The 18522-nt window shown below is 33.4% G+C and overlaps 1 protein-coding gene across 1 annotated transcript; it reads right to left on the minus strand.

The window, feature by feature from the left end:
• Positions 1 to 759: 759 nt before the first annotated feature.
• On the minus strand, positions 760 to 9789 carry LOC126718938 (xylan glycosyltransferase MUCI21-like). Its single transcript, XM_050421356.1, has 2 exons — positions 9239 to 9789; positions 760 to 2117 (listed from the first exon to the last, which is right to left on the minus strand). The coding sequence occupies exons 1-2, from the start codon at positions 9357 to 9359 to the stop codon at positions 853 to 855; spliced, it is 1386 nt and encodes a 461-aa protein (XP_050277313.1). The 5' UTR covers positions 9360 to 9789; the 3' UTR covers positions 760 to 852.
• Between the last annotated feature and the right edge of the window lie 8733 nt (positions 9790 to 18522).

Here is an 18522-nt window from a genome sequence, read left to right on the forward strand (position 1 = left end):
AAAAGGCTTTGATTTTTTTCCCCTAATTGTTGTGAAACTCTAAAAATCAAGAATAGAACGGACCAATTTCATTAAGTTGATACTTAAATTTTCTCTGTAATTTCTCAAATTTGAACTCTCTCTCTCTCTCTCTCTCTCATTATTAATTTACAAGTACAAAATTAACCGAGAATTAGAATGGAGTAAAAGATTTTAGTCTTTACTTAACTCTGAAGTTTTTGATATACTAATTACTAGTATGGTTATTCATTTATTCTTTTAAATTTTTTTTTGGGGGAATCTTTTTTATGTCCACTATATAAAATGTATTTAAAACTAAGTTGTTCTTGTGCTTTAAACAACTTAAACTATCCAATCAAACGAGAGAGAGAGATATGTTGGGTGTAGTAGGCAATGGTGATATCGTATTGTGTATTCATTTTCATGTTAGATGAGGAACCTGAGTGTGTGATCTTCATCCAATGTAAAACATTTGTTTTCATATAATATAGAAATGACAGTTTCTTATAAAATTTTGGAGCACCGGCTCTATTTCATTATTAGTTTCGTGTTAGTGATTTTTTTTTCCTTTAAATCCTATCATTGTGCACTCTTAACATAATAGTAACTCTACAAGAAATTCATTTAATAAACATATTTAACAAACTTCTTAATTCTTTTGCTAATCTCAAAGCTTCCGTTTTTGTTTATCTCAAACTCTGAATTATAAACAAAAGGAATTAAAAAATAAATACAAATACAAAATATACTCTTTTTTTTTTAGAAACAAACCCCACACACAAGAGAGAGAGAAAGAGGTTCTAACACAAAGGCACACCAGTAGTGTCCTTTCAATATGCAGGACCATTATCACTATCCATCTTTCTCCATGAATTTCTTGGCCGTTTTGTACATTTCCTTCAAGTACTCCCTAAACCTAACCAAATCCAACTTAACATTTTGTTCCTTCAAATATATGCTCATAACCTCAAGGGACCAATTCTTTCTTTTATAAGCAACTGGGTCTTTTATCATCATGTCATCCTTGTCATATTTCTCTATCAAACTGCTCTCCTCTGCTTTTATCCTATACTCCATGTACACTAACCCCATATCCTTAGCTGATTTTTCAAAGCAAACCTGTGACACCCATTCAGCCCCAAGTGGCACCACTTGGACAAACACTGAGCCAGGTCGAAGAAACAATGAATGTGTAAGTGCTGCACCATGTATCCCAAGCATTGCATGGCTCGAATTTATTAATGGATAAGATTCCTTCAAAGGGGTTGTAACTCTTGGCTCAAAAACTATCACATTAAAACCAATGTTTTCAGCTTCAAGTGTTACTTCATTTTGGTTCAAGAGTACACGACCAACACCACCACTTCGACTAGCCAATACTAGAATTGGCCTAGACTTTGAATGTTTAAATTTAGAGGGATGATTTTGGTTTTGGTTTTGGTTTTGGCCATATGCCTTGTTTAGGAAGGCACGAAAATGAGTGAAGGTTATTGATTTTGGTGTTAATTTAGGGTCTATAGTCATAAAGCCATGTGTTATCATGCCCACACTAACAGAAGGAAAACAATGAGTGATATTATCATTATCCAAGTCTATGATAGGGTACTTACTGAAAGTGTGTATTATTTCTATATACTTACTAACCCACCAATCACGAGCTTTCGATATTACGAGAACAACATCTTGATCAGGATAGACCGAATTGATGGTGATGAAGAGGGGGATGAAGCCATCATTGAAGTCATGGAAGAAGTTCCCGGTGTACCCGCCCGCATTGAATGCTAGGGCTGGGGCCTTGTGTTGGATTTTACATTTTGGGCTTGATAGGCCTGAGATAAGGGCGACCTCCTTGATTCTAGGCATTATGAAACTCTCCCATTTGCGTGGATAGGGCCTCAATTTTTCCACCATGGGCTTTTGTGGGGTAGAGATGATAGGGTCCATTAGAAAGAATGTTGAAGTAGTGGGGTCTAGGACTGTTGGGCCATTGATTGAACAAATGTCATAGAAATAGTGAGTACGGTCACAGTTGATTTCTTTTGCTTGAGTGGATTGTGGAAATGGTGGAGTGAGTGTCTCCCTCTTGTTGATTGATTTGGGTAACTTGTGTTTTCTACCTACAATCATAAGAAAGTCCCAAAAATAAATTTAGAGATAGGAGGCTATTTCAATTTTGTCAACCAAATTTATATCATCAATTGAAAAATGATATATTAAGAGAATCTCAAAAAAAAAAAAAAAAAAAAAAAAAACTTAATTAATAATTTTAAATCTCGAGACGCGATAAATATTTAAATACCATGTGACATGTGGGTTCCAATTAGTTTAATTGGTAAAGTCTTTGATGGTTGAATAAGAGATCTAGGGTTCAATCTCTGCCTATACCAAAGATTGATTAATGTCTTGGTTTGATGACAAAGAGCTATCATCAGGAGTAGACGCTATATGTTGAAACTATCTCAAATTTTTTTAAAAAAAAACTATGTGACAAATATTAACCTATAATTGATCATTTTATATCGCACTTTATGCCACTTGACCCCATTTAATTGCTAGGACAATAAATGCCATATTTATACTTAAATTTTAAAGGGAAATAGGAAATCTTAAGGTTGATCAATTTGACAAATGTCACAAGATCCAAAGAGGAATGAGGTTTGGCAACAATTAAAAACTCTAAAAGATATAGCTTAACCTAGTTGGCTTTGTATTGGAGACTTCAACCAAGTGCTCTCAAGAGAGGAAAAGTTCTATTTTAACCAAAACCTCATTGCTAGTGCTGAGTTATTTCAGCAAGTGTTGAGTGATCTTCAGCTTTGTGACTTGATGGCCTCTGGGCAACAATTCACCTGGATGAATAAAAGGGAGGAGGACTCTTTTGTTATGGAGAGATTAGATAGAGCCTTTGCCAGTACTAAGTGGATTAACCACTATCATTTATATTATCTAAGGAATCTCCCCATTAATAGGTCTGATCATGGACCTATAATCCTGGATTTTGAACATCAAACACCCTTTAGAAATCGACCTTTTAGATTTGAGCAAATGTGGATCACCCACCCCAGTTGTAGAGATATGATCAGAAAGGCCTGGGAATGGCAGTCTAGTGGGTCTAGAGCTTCAAAATTGAGGAATAAACTTAACAACATCAAAACTGTAGCCAAAAAATGGAATAGAGAAGTGTTTGGTAGAGTGGAGATTGATATTAAATCAAAAATGGATCAACTTCAGCAATTGTAAAACTCCATTAATTCTCTTGAGGACATTAGAAAGGAGAGGCAGCTGAGGGAAGAGATAAAGGACTTACTTGATAAGGAGGAACTTAAGTGGGCTCAAAAAGCTAGGACTAATTGGATCCTCTATGGTGATAGAAACACAAAGTATTTTCAAACTATAGTAAAACAAAGAAGAGCAAAAAATAGAATTCTTCAATTAAAAGATGGGGATGGAAATTTTATTGACAATCTTAATGAGATTGAAAACATTCTTCTCTCTCTCTTTAAGACAAATTATGAAGATTGTAGTTCTAGAAGTGTGGATAACATTCTAGAAGAGCTCCAACCTCTCAACATCCCTACTTTAATAGATGAGCAACACTTTTCAATCAACAAACCAATTTCAGACTTTGAAATTAAGTGTGCTGTGTTTCAATTAGGAGCCCATAAAGCACCAGGTCCTGATGGCATCCTACTTTCTTTTTCCATGGTTTTTGGGACATTGTGGAAGAGGATGTTACAAGAGTTGTCCAAGCTTTCTTCCACTCAGGTTCCCTATTTAAACCTCTAAACCACTCTTACATTGTTCTTATCCCTAAAAAGCCTTCCCTGATGAAGTTTCTCACTTCAAACCTATTAGCCTATGTAATGTGATCTATAAGGCGATATCCAAAGTGATGGTTAATAGGTTGAAACCTGTAATGGATAGTTTAATAACTCCATACCAGAATGCTTTTATACAGGGGAGAAACATTTTGGATAATATTCTTTTGGCTCATGAGATCATGGACACCCTAAAGAAAAAGAAAGGAAAGAAATTCTCTTTTGGAGCTCTAAAAATAGACATGTCCAAAGCTTATGACAGGGTCAACTGGAATTTCTTGAAAGCTGTTCTAACAGCCATGAAGTTTGATCCCAAATGCATTAGATGGATTATGGAATGTGTGTCTTCTGTGTCATACACTCTTCTATTCAATGGGAGTTTAACTTCAACCTTTCATCCAACACAGGGCCTAAGGTAAGGAGTTCTTTTATCTCCTTATCTCTTTCTTTTGTGTGCTAACATTCTCTCTATTTCTTTGCTACAGGCTGAATACTTTAATAAGATCAAAGGAGTGAAAGTAGGCAAAAGTGGTATTTCTTTCACTCATCTCTTTTTTTTAGATGACACTCTTCTTTTCTTCAAGAATGACAAGAACTCTCTAGGTAATATCCAATCCATCCTAAACTAGTACTGCTCTATCTCAGGCCAAAAAATAAATTTAGCCAAATCTGACCTTTTCTACTCCCTATGCATGGACAAGGAATGTCAAGTATCCATAGCTAGAACTTTGAATGTGAACATTGTCCAACACCCCAACAAATACATTGGTATCAATTTTAAGTTGAAAGGAAATCGTATTGCTGGTTTTCATTTTCTGATTGATAAGTTTCATTCCAAGTTGCAGGGTTGGAAATCTAGGCTTCTTTCACAGGCTAGCAGAACTACCCTCATCTCTTCTATACTCCAATCTCTTCCTTTATACACCTTCTCTTGTTTTAAGGTTCCTGAATCTATTTGCAACAAGGTGGATGCTATTGTGAGGTCTTTTTGGTGGGGTCATGAAACTGGAGAGAAAAAACTCCATCTGATCAATTGGAATAAAATATGCAAGCCTAAAAGATGGGGGGGGGGGTCTTGGCATTAATAAGTTTAGCCCTATGAATCAAGCTTTGTTGGCAAAATAGTATTGGAGGCTGATTAATAGTCCCTAATCCCTCTTAGCTAGAACTTTTAAGGCTAAGTACCATCCTGATGAATCCTTGCAAGGCCACACACCTAAAGCACACCATTCCTGGGTTTGGAAAAATATTGTTCAGCAAGGTGATCCTCTTCTTCGGGAAGGCAGATGGTTGGTTGGAGATGGTTTTTGAAAGTTCAAATACGTGTATAAACACCCTTGAACGTTTAGACCCCCAAATTACAACTTAACCAATTCAAGCATTATGTCAAATAACTAGTGTGCGGAAACTTAACATAAGCTATAATATGGAATTGGTAAAACTATCCAAGCCCAATTAAAATCACATCCACAGCAGATAATAAAAGGCAAAGATAAAGAGGAAGGAAGATGCAAACACAAAGACAACACGCGATGTGTTATCGAAGAGGAAACCGAAGCCCTCGGCGTAAAACCTCTCCGCCGCCCTCCAAGCGGTAAACAATCCACTAGAAAATATAGTTGGGATACATGGACAGCAATAGACCCTCCAAGCCTAATCTACCCAGTGCACCAAAGCCCTCCAAACTTCTTGCTCCAACGAGGTTGCGCCGAACCTTTTTCTTTTCTAGCTTCCCAGATTCCGCTACTAGACCATAGCATCAACCAATGAAGATTGGTTCCTTCCTAACTGCTTCCCAGAAATCCAAACAGCTCTCTTACAGTAATGAAAATTGTGAGAACAAGGTTTGGTAAGTTGCCTCTCAAGGATTTGACAATGGAGAGGAAGAGAGTTGAGGAATTTGAAGAGACTCTAATGTATAGATTGTGGGTGAATCAATCTTGTTTTTCTTTAGGGTTTCTCTCTCAAAATTCTCTCTGGAAGCTCTCTTACAATCGTGGGTAAAAGGGGTATTTATACTGGAGTGGGAGAGGAATGTGAAATGTCAGGTTTAACAAAACAGGGGTGGCTCGCGGCTTGACCTCGCGGCTTGACTAAGTCGCGAGATCCAGTCGCGAGATAATTGTATGGCCAGTTGTCCTATTTTGTCCTGTAGTGCTCCAGCTAGCATGACTGTTCACCTTCTGGCATGCTTGGCACGTGTGCTGCGTTTGGCGGCTTGCAGCCGCGAGTCACCCGCGAGGCCAAGCCGCGAGTCTCTGTTTTCTTGCACACTCTTGAGCAAAATTCACTCTATCTCACTCACTACCCTTACATCAAACCCACCTAAATACAGGGTTACTAAATGCTGAATTACAAGCAAATTTGGCACGGAATAAAGCCAATTAGATGGTTGAATAAATTCAACCTTACAGTTTTGATACACCCCTTCCACATCCTAATTGGTCGCCAAACTTAAGAGATAGTTCTTTGCTTCCTTTTTTGCAAACTAGCACAGTGGGAGATCTTATTGATCATAATTCTAGAAGTTGGAAAGTGGATTTAATTAGGAGATTATACCATCATCCTAAAGCGGTCAACATTTTGCAAATGCACATTTCCAAAATCAATGATTCGAAGGATAGGCTTATGTGGAAATACACAAGGGATAGGAATTATAGTACCAAGAGAGCTTATGAGTTGTTAATTGAAGACTCTTTAGGGTCACAACAATTCCAGTAGGAAAGAAAGATATGGACTGCAATTTGGAAAGCCCATGTACCCTTAAGAATTACTAATTTTGTGTGGAAACTTCTCCATGACAGCTTACCTACCATGACCACTTTACATAGCAGAGGCATCAGTAATGATGACATTTGCCCCTTATGTAATGCTAAAGAAGAGACTCCGACACATCTATTTCTCTTTTGTAGCTTTTCTAGAGCTTGTTGGTTTGGTTCAGATCTTGGTCTGCATACTTCTGATATCACTAATGTGTCTGTTCAGTCTTGGTCAAAAGACTATAGCAGCTCTTGCTTAAATATTGAAGATCAAAGCTTGGTCATCCTTTAATCAATGTTTACTGTTTTGTGGTTAATTTGGAATCACAGAAACAAAGTGCTTCACCAAGGCTTGAACCCGAATCCCCTAGAGGTTATTCTAACAGCCAAAACTTTATCTTGCAGGTACAGGAAGGCTTATGCAGGTCCATACCATCCTACCAGAGAGCTTAGAGCAGTCAAGTCAAGCCATCTCATAGATGCAGGGCAATATTAGCTCATCATCAAATTAGCTGAAGCAAGAAGAACAAAGCCACAAAGGAGAGCATATGCTTTTGTAGCTGTAAATATGCAGGGAGTGGAAGTGTTTTCAGGGGTTAATTGCAGTCTCGCCAACACAGCAATAGGAGCTCTACTTGAAGCAATGGTAGAAGCTGGTATCATAGCTAAAAACTATGGCTTTCAAAATGTTTTGTTCTTAACTGACAGGATCAATCTCCATCAAGTTTTCAAATTAAGGAAAAGCACAGATTGGCTGGATAGTAGTAGGATAGCTGATCTGAACTTTCTTTCTCAAAATGGTTTATTTTGTAATACTCTGTTTATCCCTCATGTAGTAGTTAAGGCTATGTGGTCTTTTGCTAAACAGGCTATGAACACACCCTTGTATTACAGGTGGTACAATCCTGCTCTATGTAACATTGTATGAACTCTGTTTGGTATCAAAAAAAAAAAAAAAAAAAAAAAAAAAAAAAAAAAAAAAAAGAAAAGAAAAGAAAAGAGATATAATTCATTTGATAAAATATTACTAAGCATCTTCACATAGTGATTAAGTTGTGATCAAGCAGTTGGTCTATTAATAGATGCCTTCACAATGTAACTTTTGTCTCAATCCCTCCAAACCAAAATCCCCATAATATTTTAAATTTTTTATACGATGAGAACTAGATACCTAGGAGGAAGTATCTTCTAATATACATATCAAGTCAGTCAGAAAATAAAAGTTTTATTTATTTATTATTTTATAATTCAATAGTTACAACAATGAATGAAATATTTGAATTTTGAATTTGCTAGGACATATGTAATTCACTTGTTAGGAACATATGTCACTATTTTATGTAATTGGCTAATCCTTTGACAAAACGCACTTTACTTGTAATTGGGTAGATCTAGGATGTGTTTAATACTTCAAGAAACCTTGTTTCAAGTTAAAGTGTTAAAGCCATGCAAGTCTATCCAAGATTCAAGTGTAGAAAGTGTTGTTCATTAAAACTTGACAACTAGCCATCTATCGAGCCTTGAAGAGCTGTTCTAGCCCGTGGCTGTTCTAGCCCGTGGCTCAACAGCAGCTCGACAGATAGGCATCTGTCGAGGTTTATGAAAAACAGAATTTTAGTTTTGTTTTCACTCCAATCCATGATTGTATGTTTGGACTTTCTTTTCTCACAACCCTAGACATATAAAAGTATTATTTTAAGGGCCGTCAAAGGTGGAGCAAGTTGCACAAGTGTTGAGCAAAGTTTGTTCAAGCAAATTGTGATTGGAGATAGAATTTGCCCTAGTTCATTTTTCTTGTGAAGAAGCTGCTGTATTTGTGTACCGTTGGGTTTTGTAACCAAGGAGCTTCTCGATCTTCATCGTGTGATGAACTGAAGAATTTCACAGCCAACAACTTTCTCTAGTTGGTAATTGAAGTCGAATACTGGGATTCACGCAATTGGTTAGTCACGTACTGGGAGCTGTGCATTACAAGGAGAGATTGTCACTACAGAACAAATCTAGTTGGGTATTGAGGTAAGTGTTCAACTGTAGGTTGGTATAAAGTATTGAGATTCATTTACTTGTAATTACTTGTTTTGATAATAGTGGATTCTCGGGAGTGGTAACCTTAAAATCACCCGGTGGGGTTTTTGCCGTGTTGGTTTTCCCCATTCATAAACAAATCATCGTGTCAATTTATTTTCCACTGCATATTTAGTTTTTTGGTGATTTGTTTGTGCTACCACGCATTTGCACGTTAATTTTATTAATTAATTAACTTGACTAATTAATCAATTAATTTATCACAAGGGATCAATTTGTTTTTGGCTTATCAAAATTTCATAAACATACTCAAATGTGTTAACCAATTTAGCTACATAACTCTAGTCAACTAGAAAACAAGTTTTTATTTTTTATTTTTTAATACAAACTAGAAAACAAGTTAATGAGTGATAAAGGATAACACGAGGGAGTTTAGTGGAACCAATTCTTACAAAGGCTTGGTATGTTGTAATAAGAGATACTCATCACTTAATACAAGACTCTTCACCTTATTGTGACTGATTTTGATCACACTATCACAGAGAGTCTATGTGACACGCAGATTATTGAGACAGCAAATGGAAGTGCCTTCACACAACAAATGAAGAGAATGTTAAAGGGTTTTGCAACACATACCTTGAATGGTCTTGGTTGAACGTGACACATTCATTCTCGATACTGGTGGTAAATATAAGTAAAGCTGAAATACCAACAAAATGACTATTATTGCAAGGCATATTGAACCTCTCTTCTTCATATCGCTATACGATCCAAGCTTTTCTGTAGATTATTTCGATTTTGATACCAAGATTGAAGCTTTCCTATCAACTCATCCTTTTCTGGGCATAAACTATAAACAATCAACAATACCCCACCTTGCTAGCTCAAAAGTTCCTCTAATTGAAGCTTATCAATCTAAAAACTTCAAGCAAAATAAAAAGTGTTAAACAGAGGTATTATTGAAGAACAAAGAAGTCTAAGAATTTTGTAAATCTTTTGCTCAATCTGATGTCTGATTTTTTCTTGACTTAAAACTTTCTATGGAAGAACTTTTTGGATAGAGAGAGAGTGCAACCTCATGGAAGAGACGTGGGAAGCATTAGGAGGGTGCAAGCTCACACGTTAGGCTGTGATTTAAAAGAGACCGCTAAATTACATTATAAAAGTATTTGAGTAGAAAAAGACATCTTAACTTAGCTCCCCCTAAAAAAATAAGGAAAAAATGTCTAAATTGATAACCAATTTCCAAATTATTGATAGTAGATAATTACATAAGATGCAGAGCCTTCAAAGGATTAGGTCCCCTTTTCCACTGAAAGCTCTGCTTCTCATGTAATTATTTTGCAATCAAGAATTTGAAAATTGGCTACCAATTTTAATTACCCATGACTCAATATTCCGTCTCCTACACTTCACAAATTTCTGTCCATTCATAGCAAACATGACTCAATTACGGCAACGAAAGAATCTCCTAAAATGCAAGGAGCTTGTCATGGACTCAATTATATTGATTGGGAAACTTAACCAAGAAAATTGAGCAGGGGTTTCGTTACATTCACAAAATATTTTGTCAAGAGGACTTGTACAAAAGCTAGTTAATATATATGGCCTTTAAAGTCAATATATTATCTTTCAAGATTAAGGCTCTGAAAATTGTAGATAGAGATAGGATTTGACTCATTCTTTCTATTATTGTTGGATTGAAATTTTCGTAAATAATAGCTATATATATATGATGTTCCTCAACATTTTGTGTGCATGTAGAGAAACCTACCCTAGATGGGATTTTGGTAGTAATTATGGTGTAAGGAGTAGTTTACTAGGATATAGTTAAACATAACATTTCCTAAATCATAAAGATGGCTGTACTATAAGATTTTGTAATGCAAATTAGTAAACAAGTTCTACATTCTCTTTGTTTCTATGATTTTGTATCATTGGAACTAAAACTATTCTGCAAATTAGTACAACATTTTTTATTAGGTCCTCTCATTAAATATGAGGACCCATTGTCCCTTGAAATCTCTACTTCTCATGTAATTATCTGCTATCAATAATTAGGAAAATTGCCTACCAATTTAACTTTTTTGCCTGGCCTTTCCTTGTTAAACCATATACTCCAAGCAATTGTGACCACTAACCCTATCAACTATTGGATAAACTTGACAAGCCATTATAGGTCTTTAGGCAGTCGTTAAAATTTAAAAGATCCCCCTTTTAAGATGAAAATGGGATCGAACTGTTGGTGGCTATCGATCTTCAACTAACTAAAAGGGTCACTACAGACCGTATGATATATAGTAAATTAAATTATTGCGTACACATTGTGAATATAGCAAAGATTTGCAGCTTTCTAAAACTTAATTTTATTACTAATACAAGCCAAGAGCCTTCAAATATCCTCTTCCTGACTTTCCAGTACTACACAACCCGGAGTGTTCAAACAAATGCGTTTCTTCAAATATACATTCATAAGAGAATCTCCAATGGTGTAGCTAAATGCATAAAAATCTCTATAATAGAGAATGAAACCATAAAAATAGTCTCCAATGGACTCTCTATACCCGGAATTTTTTTTGGCTCATGAACAGTAGCTCATCAAGTCCGATGGGCTACTGTTCATTCTTCAAATGTTTTTTTTTTTTTTTTTTTTCTATAATAATAATCAGGTATTGGATTAAAAAATTTTGGAAGATGTGTAGTTGTTAAAAAAAGAATAAATAATGAATGAAAAAATAATATTTAAATGAAACAGAGAATGGGATAGAGAATCTGTTAGAAAGTGTATTTAAAAAAGTGGATAGCTAAAAAGTAAAAATTACTATTCATTTTTCAAACAGTACAAAAATTTGCCTACTTTGCTGGAGATGTTCTAAGGGACCAATCTTTTCCTTTTAAAGCAACTGGGTCTCTAATTATTACCATGTCATCCTTGTTATAATTCTCTATCAAGCTACTCTCCTTAGCTTTTATCCTATACTTTGACCCCACATTCCTAGCCAATCTTGCATAGCAAATCTCCACCGCTCCTGCAGTCCCAAGCGGCACTACTTGCATAAACACCGAGCCAGGCTTATACCAATCATTGCATGGCTTGAATGTATCAATTCATAAACTTAGTGCCTAGTAGTCATAGGCGTTGGCTCAAAAATAATAATCACATTAAAACCAACCTTTTCATATTCAAATTCTACTTAATTTTGTTTGAAATTACAAGTACACGACCTGTACCACCATTACGATGAATCAACACAAGAATTGGCCTAGATTTTGAAGAGTTAAATTTAGAGAGATGGTTTTGGTTTGGAATTTGGCTCATATGCTTTGTCAATTAAGGCATGAAAATGTGTGAACCTTTATAGTTTGGTATTAATTTAGGGTCCGTAATGATCAAACCATCTAATATAATACTCACACCGGCAAAAAGGAAACAACGAGTCAGGACGGAGCCAAAATTTTGAATTAGGGAGAGCAATTTTACTGTTGACTGTGTGTAGTAGTTTCAACCTCTGACTTTGTTACTACTTAGCTGCTAAGATTTTTTTTTTTTTTTTATTTTATTTTTGTGTGTGGGTAAGAACAAAATTATTTTTGTTTAGAATTTTTTAAAGGGCATGATTGTTTATTTTGGATAAAATTGGTTAACTGAGCTTAATTTTTTTAGTTTTACTATTGCTAATTTTTGTTGTTGAGCTATTTTTTTGGGCTTGTATATATTTTTTTAGATTTTAGATCTATAAATTTTTTTATGGTCACTGAAATGAGGAAAATGTTAGAACTACAAACTTTTTTTATGAATTACTAATATAATAAGTGGTTACCGGTAAATAAAAAAATGATGTGAGTGATTGGTCTATTATGCAAACCAATAAGAATTTGCTACTAAAAGAGTTTGTAAAAATATAGTAAAAAAGTTTGTGAGTATAGTATTACACTTAAAAGAATCAATGATATTGTCTAAGAGAAACAAAATGTAATTTTATATAATAAAATAGCAAAAGTTAATATATATATATATATATATATATATATATATATATAATAAAATTAGGGGAGGCCATTGCCCCCCGTCCAATGATAGTTCCGTCCATACAACAAGTAATAGTATTATTATCAAGATTTATGATAGGTGTTTCTAAAATATATATATATATATATATATATATATATATATATAAATTTATAACAGGATATTCCGTGAAAGTACATAATATTTTTGTGTACTTATTAAACCACCAATCAGGAATCTCTGATATTACAAGTACAACATCTTGACCAAGGAGGATTGACTTGATGGTGATTATAAAGCCGTCTTTGAGGTCATGGAAGATGTTTCCAGTAAATCCGCTAGTAAATCCGTCATTCTCAAAAAAATTAAAAAAATTCTATTCCCCACTAATTAATTACCTTTCACTTTTTCCTTTCAGCTCACCAGGTAGCTACTTTGCTCCGTTTCTTTGTTTTTTATTCCAATAAAGAATACACAATTCATTCGATAACTATTTTTCTCGACAAAATTTTACCCTTTCTTTTATATTATTTAGGGGATAAAATATTATTTTAGTCTCTAAATTTTATCAAAAGTCTTTTTTTTTTCTTTTTTTTCTTTCTTAAACTTTGAAAAGTTCTTTTTCTATCCTTTAACTTTGTAAATAATTTTTTTCAGTAGTTTAAAGAAAAAAATTGGGATTAAAAAAAAAAAAAAAAAAAACTTTAGGACTGAATTATAGAATAGTTTTGTATTAATTTGCAGAATAGTTTTGGTTCCAATGGTACAAAATCATAGAAGCTCGGACACAATGTGGAACTTGCTAGGAGGTAAGGTGTTTCAATGTTTGTGAGAGATAGAATGCCCTTTTTTATTAACACTATTTAAGATTGAATTATACTAGAAAGTTGTAGGACCTATATCAACGTCTGTCATAAAATAACTTATTCGGTTATTATTCATTTATTTTTAGTTATTGGGTTCTAGTTAGCTCAAACTGTGGGTTCTGATTAGCTTAATTAATAAATTCTATTGTAGTGGAATAAGAGATTTGAAATTTGATTCTTGCCTACACCAAAAATCAATTGGTGTGTCTTAGTTGGACGCCATTTATTGGAACTCAAAAAAAAAATCCTTATCCAAATTCAAGATTTTAAATGCAACCATTATGAAATAATTACATGAGAATCAAAACATTAAAATGGAGATGGTCCCTTGTATTATTTTAGAGGACCTTTCCGAATTCTTGTTAGCAAATAATTACATAAGAAGAATATTCAAACAAAGATAGTTCCTCATATTTTATAAGAGGACCAAGTCGTGAATCAATGAATGTAGTTGCATTTGCAATTTGAAATTCGAGACAATGCAAAAAAAAAAAAAAAAAGAAAATGGTGAAAATTTGGCAAAATTACGACATTAAAGGTCATTACATTTGGTAAATTGAAGTAATGAATGTACACTCTTTTTTCTTTCCTTTTTTTTTTTTTTTTTGGTTATAAATAATTTGAACAACAATTAGAGATAAGAGATTTGGATTGTAGTTCTCCTAGTAAAGAAGAAAAAGTTATACTATCGAGTTACAAAACTCTTGACAATGACAATAGGCATTAGGAATATCAAATAAAATGATAGTAGTTCTCCTAGTAATGATTTTTTGAAAATTTAGTAATTAAAGGGGCTTGCTGCAATTAGAGTTGAGATTTTTTGCACTAATGAAACCTAAATAGATTAAAAGCCATACTTTACACACAATTATCATTTCACATAGGTTCTACTATTGCAATTTGCTCACTTTGTCAAGATCATATGATAGAATACAGAACACCTAAATTTGTTTGACTAGGTTGAATGTAATCGCTTAATTAATAAAAGTTTTTAAAATTTTAGAACATGGCTAGCTAATGGAAATACTTTTGCTACATGTGATAAATATATAGTTATTCTAGAATTTTTTGTTTTAGATTTTATGATATTTTTTGGGTTTTAACTTACATGCTATACATGATATATGAAGATGCATTACAAAATCTTATAATACTACCATCTTTATGATTTTTCTTTTTCCCTGGTAATTTAATAGTAATAGCGGGGGAGCGGAAGGAGGGATTAGAACCATGAATGTTATGGACATACTAGTAAATACATGCCAACCTATTAAGCTATAAGCTTGTAACCATCTTTAAGATTTTTTTTTTTTTTTTTAAAAAAAAAAATTCAGCTGCTAATGGTTTGCCAAGACAACATGTTGATTAAGGAATTGGTATGTTTTATATCCTAGTAAACTACTCCATGCACCATAATTATTACTTAAATCACCTTATCTACCAAATTCCCATCTAAGGTAGGTTAAAAACATTGAGGAACATCATATGTATGCTATTATTTATGAAAATCTCAATCTAGCAAAAGCAAACAGCCTATTATAAAAGAAGATCAGCTTAGAAAATTTTGTCATACTAATCTTTCAACAGTCTTATCATTTCATCTAAAAATAATAAATGGTGAATTGTAAGAAGATAATATTGGAGGAACGTGAACAAAAAAAAACAAAAAACAAAAAAAATTGAGTCAACAAACAATAATAGAAAGAATGATTCAAATTCTATCTCTATGTACAAATTTCAGTGCCTTAATCTTGATAGATAATGTATAGACTTTAAAGACAGTATTACCTAGCTTTTCTACAAGTCCTCTTGACAAAATTTTTTGTGAATGGAATGAAATCCTTGTGATAAGAGTTGTACTGACCTGATTGACTTGATAGAAGTATGTAGTGGGTGTGTGTGTGTGTTGTACTTCTGTGTGTCGGTATGTTAGTGCTGAGCTAGTAGTTGGTTATATGCCAGCTAATGCCAGCTAAGGGTAATTGGTGCTGTAACTAATTGTAACTACCGGGTTGAGTGGACTAAACTATATATAAGGTAGAGAGGGATGTATGAGAGGGGTAAGCAGAAACTATACCAACTTTACTAAATTCATGTTTAGCAAAAAAAACTTTACTAAATTCATTCTTTCCTAAACTCCCAATTTTCCTCTGTTCTTCCAATTCTTCATTTTTTCTTCCTTTCCTTGGAGGTTGGTTGCCTCGAAACAACCCTTGAACACAATTACCTTTTAATTGATTCTATCACCTTGCTCAATTTTCTTGGTAAGTTTCCATGTCAGTGTTAAGTCCTTCCAAATCAACTCCTAACAACTCCATTAACCATTTACAATCAATGGGAAAAAAACCTTTTTTTCATTGGCCAATCCACTTTCACCATTGTACTGAAAATTCCAAGGGGGCTAGGACCCACCACTTTGGACAATAAATCAATCATGTAACATACTATGGATTAATTGACCCGCAAGACCATCTGTTAGGGCAACACAATTCGTGGGAAAACAAAACTACATCAATACATTTTATGAATGATAAGTTGGTACCACCATATCTCCAATATTAATGAGTTGGCAAGCATATTTCTACTGATCTACATATAAATTAATATATTTTCATAAATAAATAAATTGGATATTATATTGCAATATTTAAATGGTTACTGTTTGGGGTAATTTTGATTTTACCCCCATAATGTTTGGATTTAAGTCCTTTTGTTATTATGTTGTGATGAGGTAAGTGACATTTGCTCATTCATAATTAGGTTGTTTTGAACCTTATTAAATCCATGTAACTGTAAGATATTATTTTGACTACATTGCAATTTACGATGATGAAGCCATCATCAAAGTTATGGAAGATATTTCCAGTGAGCCCGCCCGCACTGAATACTATTGCTAGGGCCTATGTGTTGGATTTCACATTTTGGGCCTAATGGACATGAGAAGAGGGTTATTTCTTTGATTCGAGTCATTGTGTGTGTCTCCTGTTTTCACGGATCGGGCCGAACTTTTTCCACCATGGGCTTTTGTGGGGGTCGAGGTTATGGGGTCCACTAGAACAGTACAAATGTTACGTCCAGTACTGTTCGGCTATTGATGGTCAAAATGTCAGCGTTTGTGAGAACTGTCACAGCTGATTTCTTTTGATTTTGGCTTGCTACTCGATTTGGCTACCAAGTGTTTCCTATTTGCAACCATGAAGAATTTGACAACAAAACCAAAAATATAAGCTTCGAACTACAACATTATTTCAACTTGTCAACCAAATTTATTACATAAGACTATAAATATATATATATATATATATATATATTTTAGAGAAATGCTATGTTTAGAACATTTTTACAACACTTTCATAATAAATTATAAGTAGCAAGTTATTATTAGTTCCAATTTGAATTTACAACTTAAATTACTTTTTTGCCATCTATATCAACCAATAACAATCTACTATTTAAAATTTTTTGTAAAGGTGTTATGAAAAAGTTGTAAACATTACATTTTTTTTTTTAATGAATTAAAAAAGAGTAGAATGCAATGATTGGAGTGTCTTCTCTACCTAGGCGTTACTAAAGTAAATTCCTAGTCCAAGCCTGCAAGTAGGGGAATCGATAAGCTATAACTGTTATCTTAGTCCCATAAGGATACTAGTGAGCATTGAGCCAAAAGTATGAGGTTTTCTCTAAGCGCTTCCCATTATGGTAAAATTAATTATATTTATATAGATTTTGGCCCAAGTGAAAAAAAGTAATATTGATGATTGTTTGCTTTATATAAACTAGCTTGTAACTCCATGCATATGCATGGATTCACTTAAATATATATATATACACACACACAATAAGATGCATAATATAATTCTTATATATATAATTTAAATACTATTGATAGTCATTTTTATATTTTGTTAACTCTTTAAAAAAATTTGTAAGGATATTATTAGGTTTAAAATGTAAATTGTTCATGTTTTTTTTTTTTTTAATTATTGATAAGCACTTTTTTTTTTTTTTTTACACGATTCATTTATTTTAAACTCTTTGGTTTTTATACTTAATAACTCACTTGGATAAATATTTATGATATGGTCCCACATTTGATTCTAAAATTAAGAAATAAAACTCTTTAAGAATAAATAATTTAGGACACATGGCGCAAAATTGGAACTCTAATTTGAAATTCTAATTTGAGTTTTTCTCAGCTTCACCTATTATATATATATATATATATATATATAGATTATTAGTACATAAAAACCAGTTCGTTAGATTTTTTGATTGAAAGAAGAACAAAAGTATAAATTGTTATTTAGTATAAGGCAGCTATGGCTTCATAAATAATTTGTTCCTAGTGATTTAAAAGAAACAGCCAAATTACATTAGAAAAGCATGAAGTAGAGAAAGACATCATAGCTTAACCCTCCTAAAAAGAAGAAAAATGGAGAATCCAAAATACCCAATCAAAGCTCAATCATGATCAATCATTTTTTCTAAAATGATTAGTGTGATGTAATGTCGACCGTGGGTTAGAGTGCATTTTTCTTCACATAATTGAACAACACTTTTTTTAGAGAAGAAATTGAACAACACTTGGTTGAAGCAAAATGTTATTGAAATAATTTAAAGTTTATATAGAATGATTGTATTATTTAAAACTTGTCAAAGATATGAACCAAATACCCACGCTAAGATCACATTTTGTTTTTGGTTAATAAATAGGTCCCCTAAGTCAACCAACATAACATCCAAATCTAATGCATCCTGTAAGCTGAAACGTAGTGAGGCAATATTATTAGTATGACAAATATTTTATTTGTACACTTTTTGTGCACATAACCACATATTTTATGCACCCAAAAAAAAAAAAAAAAAAAAAAAAACCAACATATTTTATGCACATCCCATGAAAGACAGGATTATCTAGGTTTGAGTTAAAAGAAAAGAACCAACATATCTTAGAGCGTGTTTGGTTTATCAGTTTAAACAGTAGTGTTCAGTGTTTAAACACTGAACACTAGTGTTCAAAAACAAAAAAGGACGTTTGGTGTGTC

Source organism: Quercus robur, chromosome 3, assembly GCF_932294415.1.
Source record: "Quercus robur chromosome 3, dhQueRobu3.1, whole genome shotgun sequence".
Taxonomy (NCBI): domain Eukaryota; kingdom Viridiplantae; phylum Streptophyta; class Magnoliopsida; order Fagales; family Fagaceae; genus Quercus; species Quercus robur.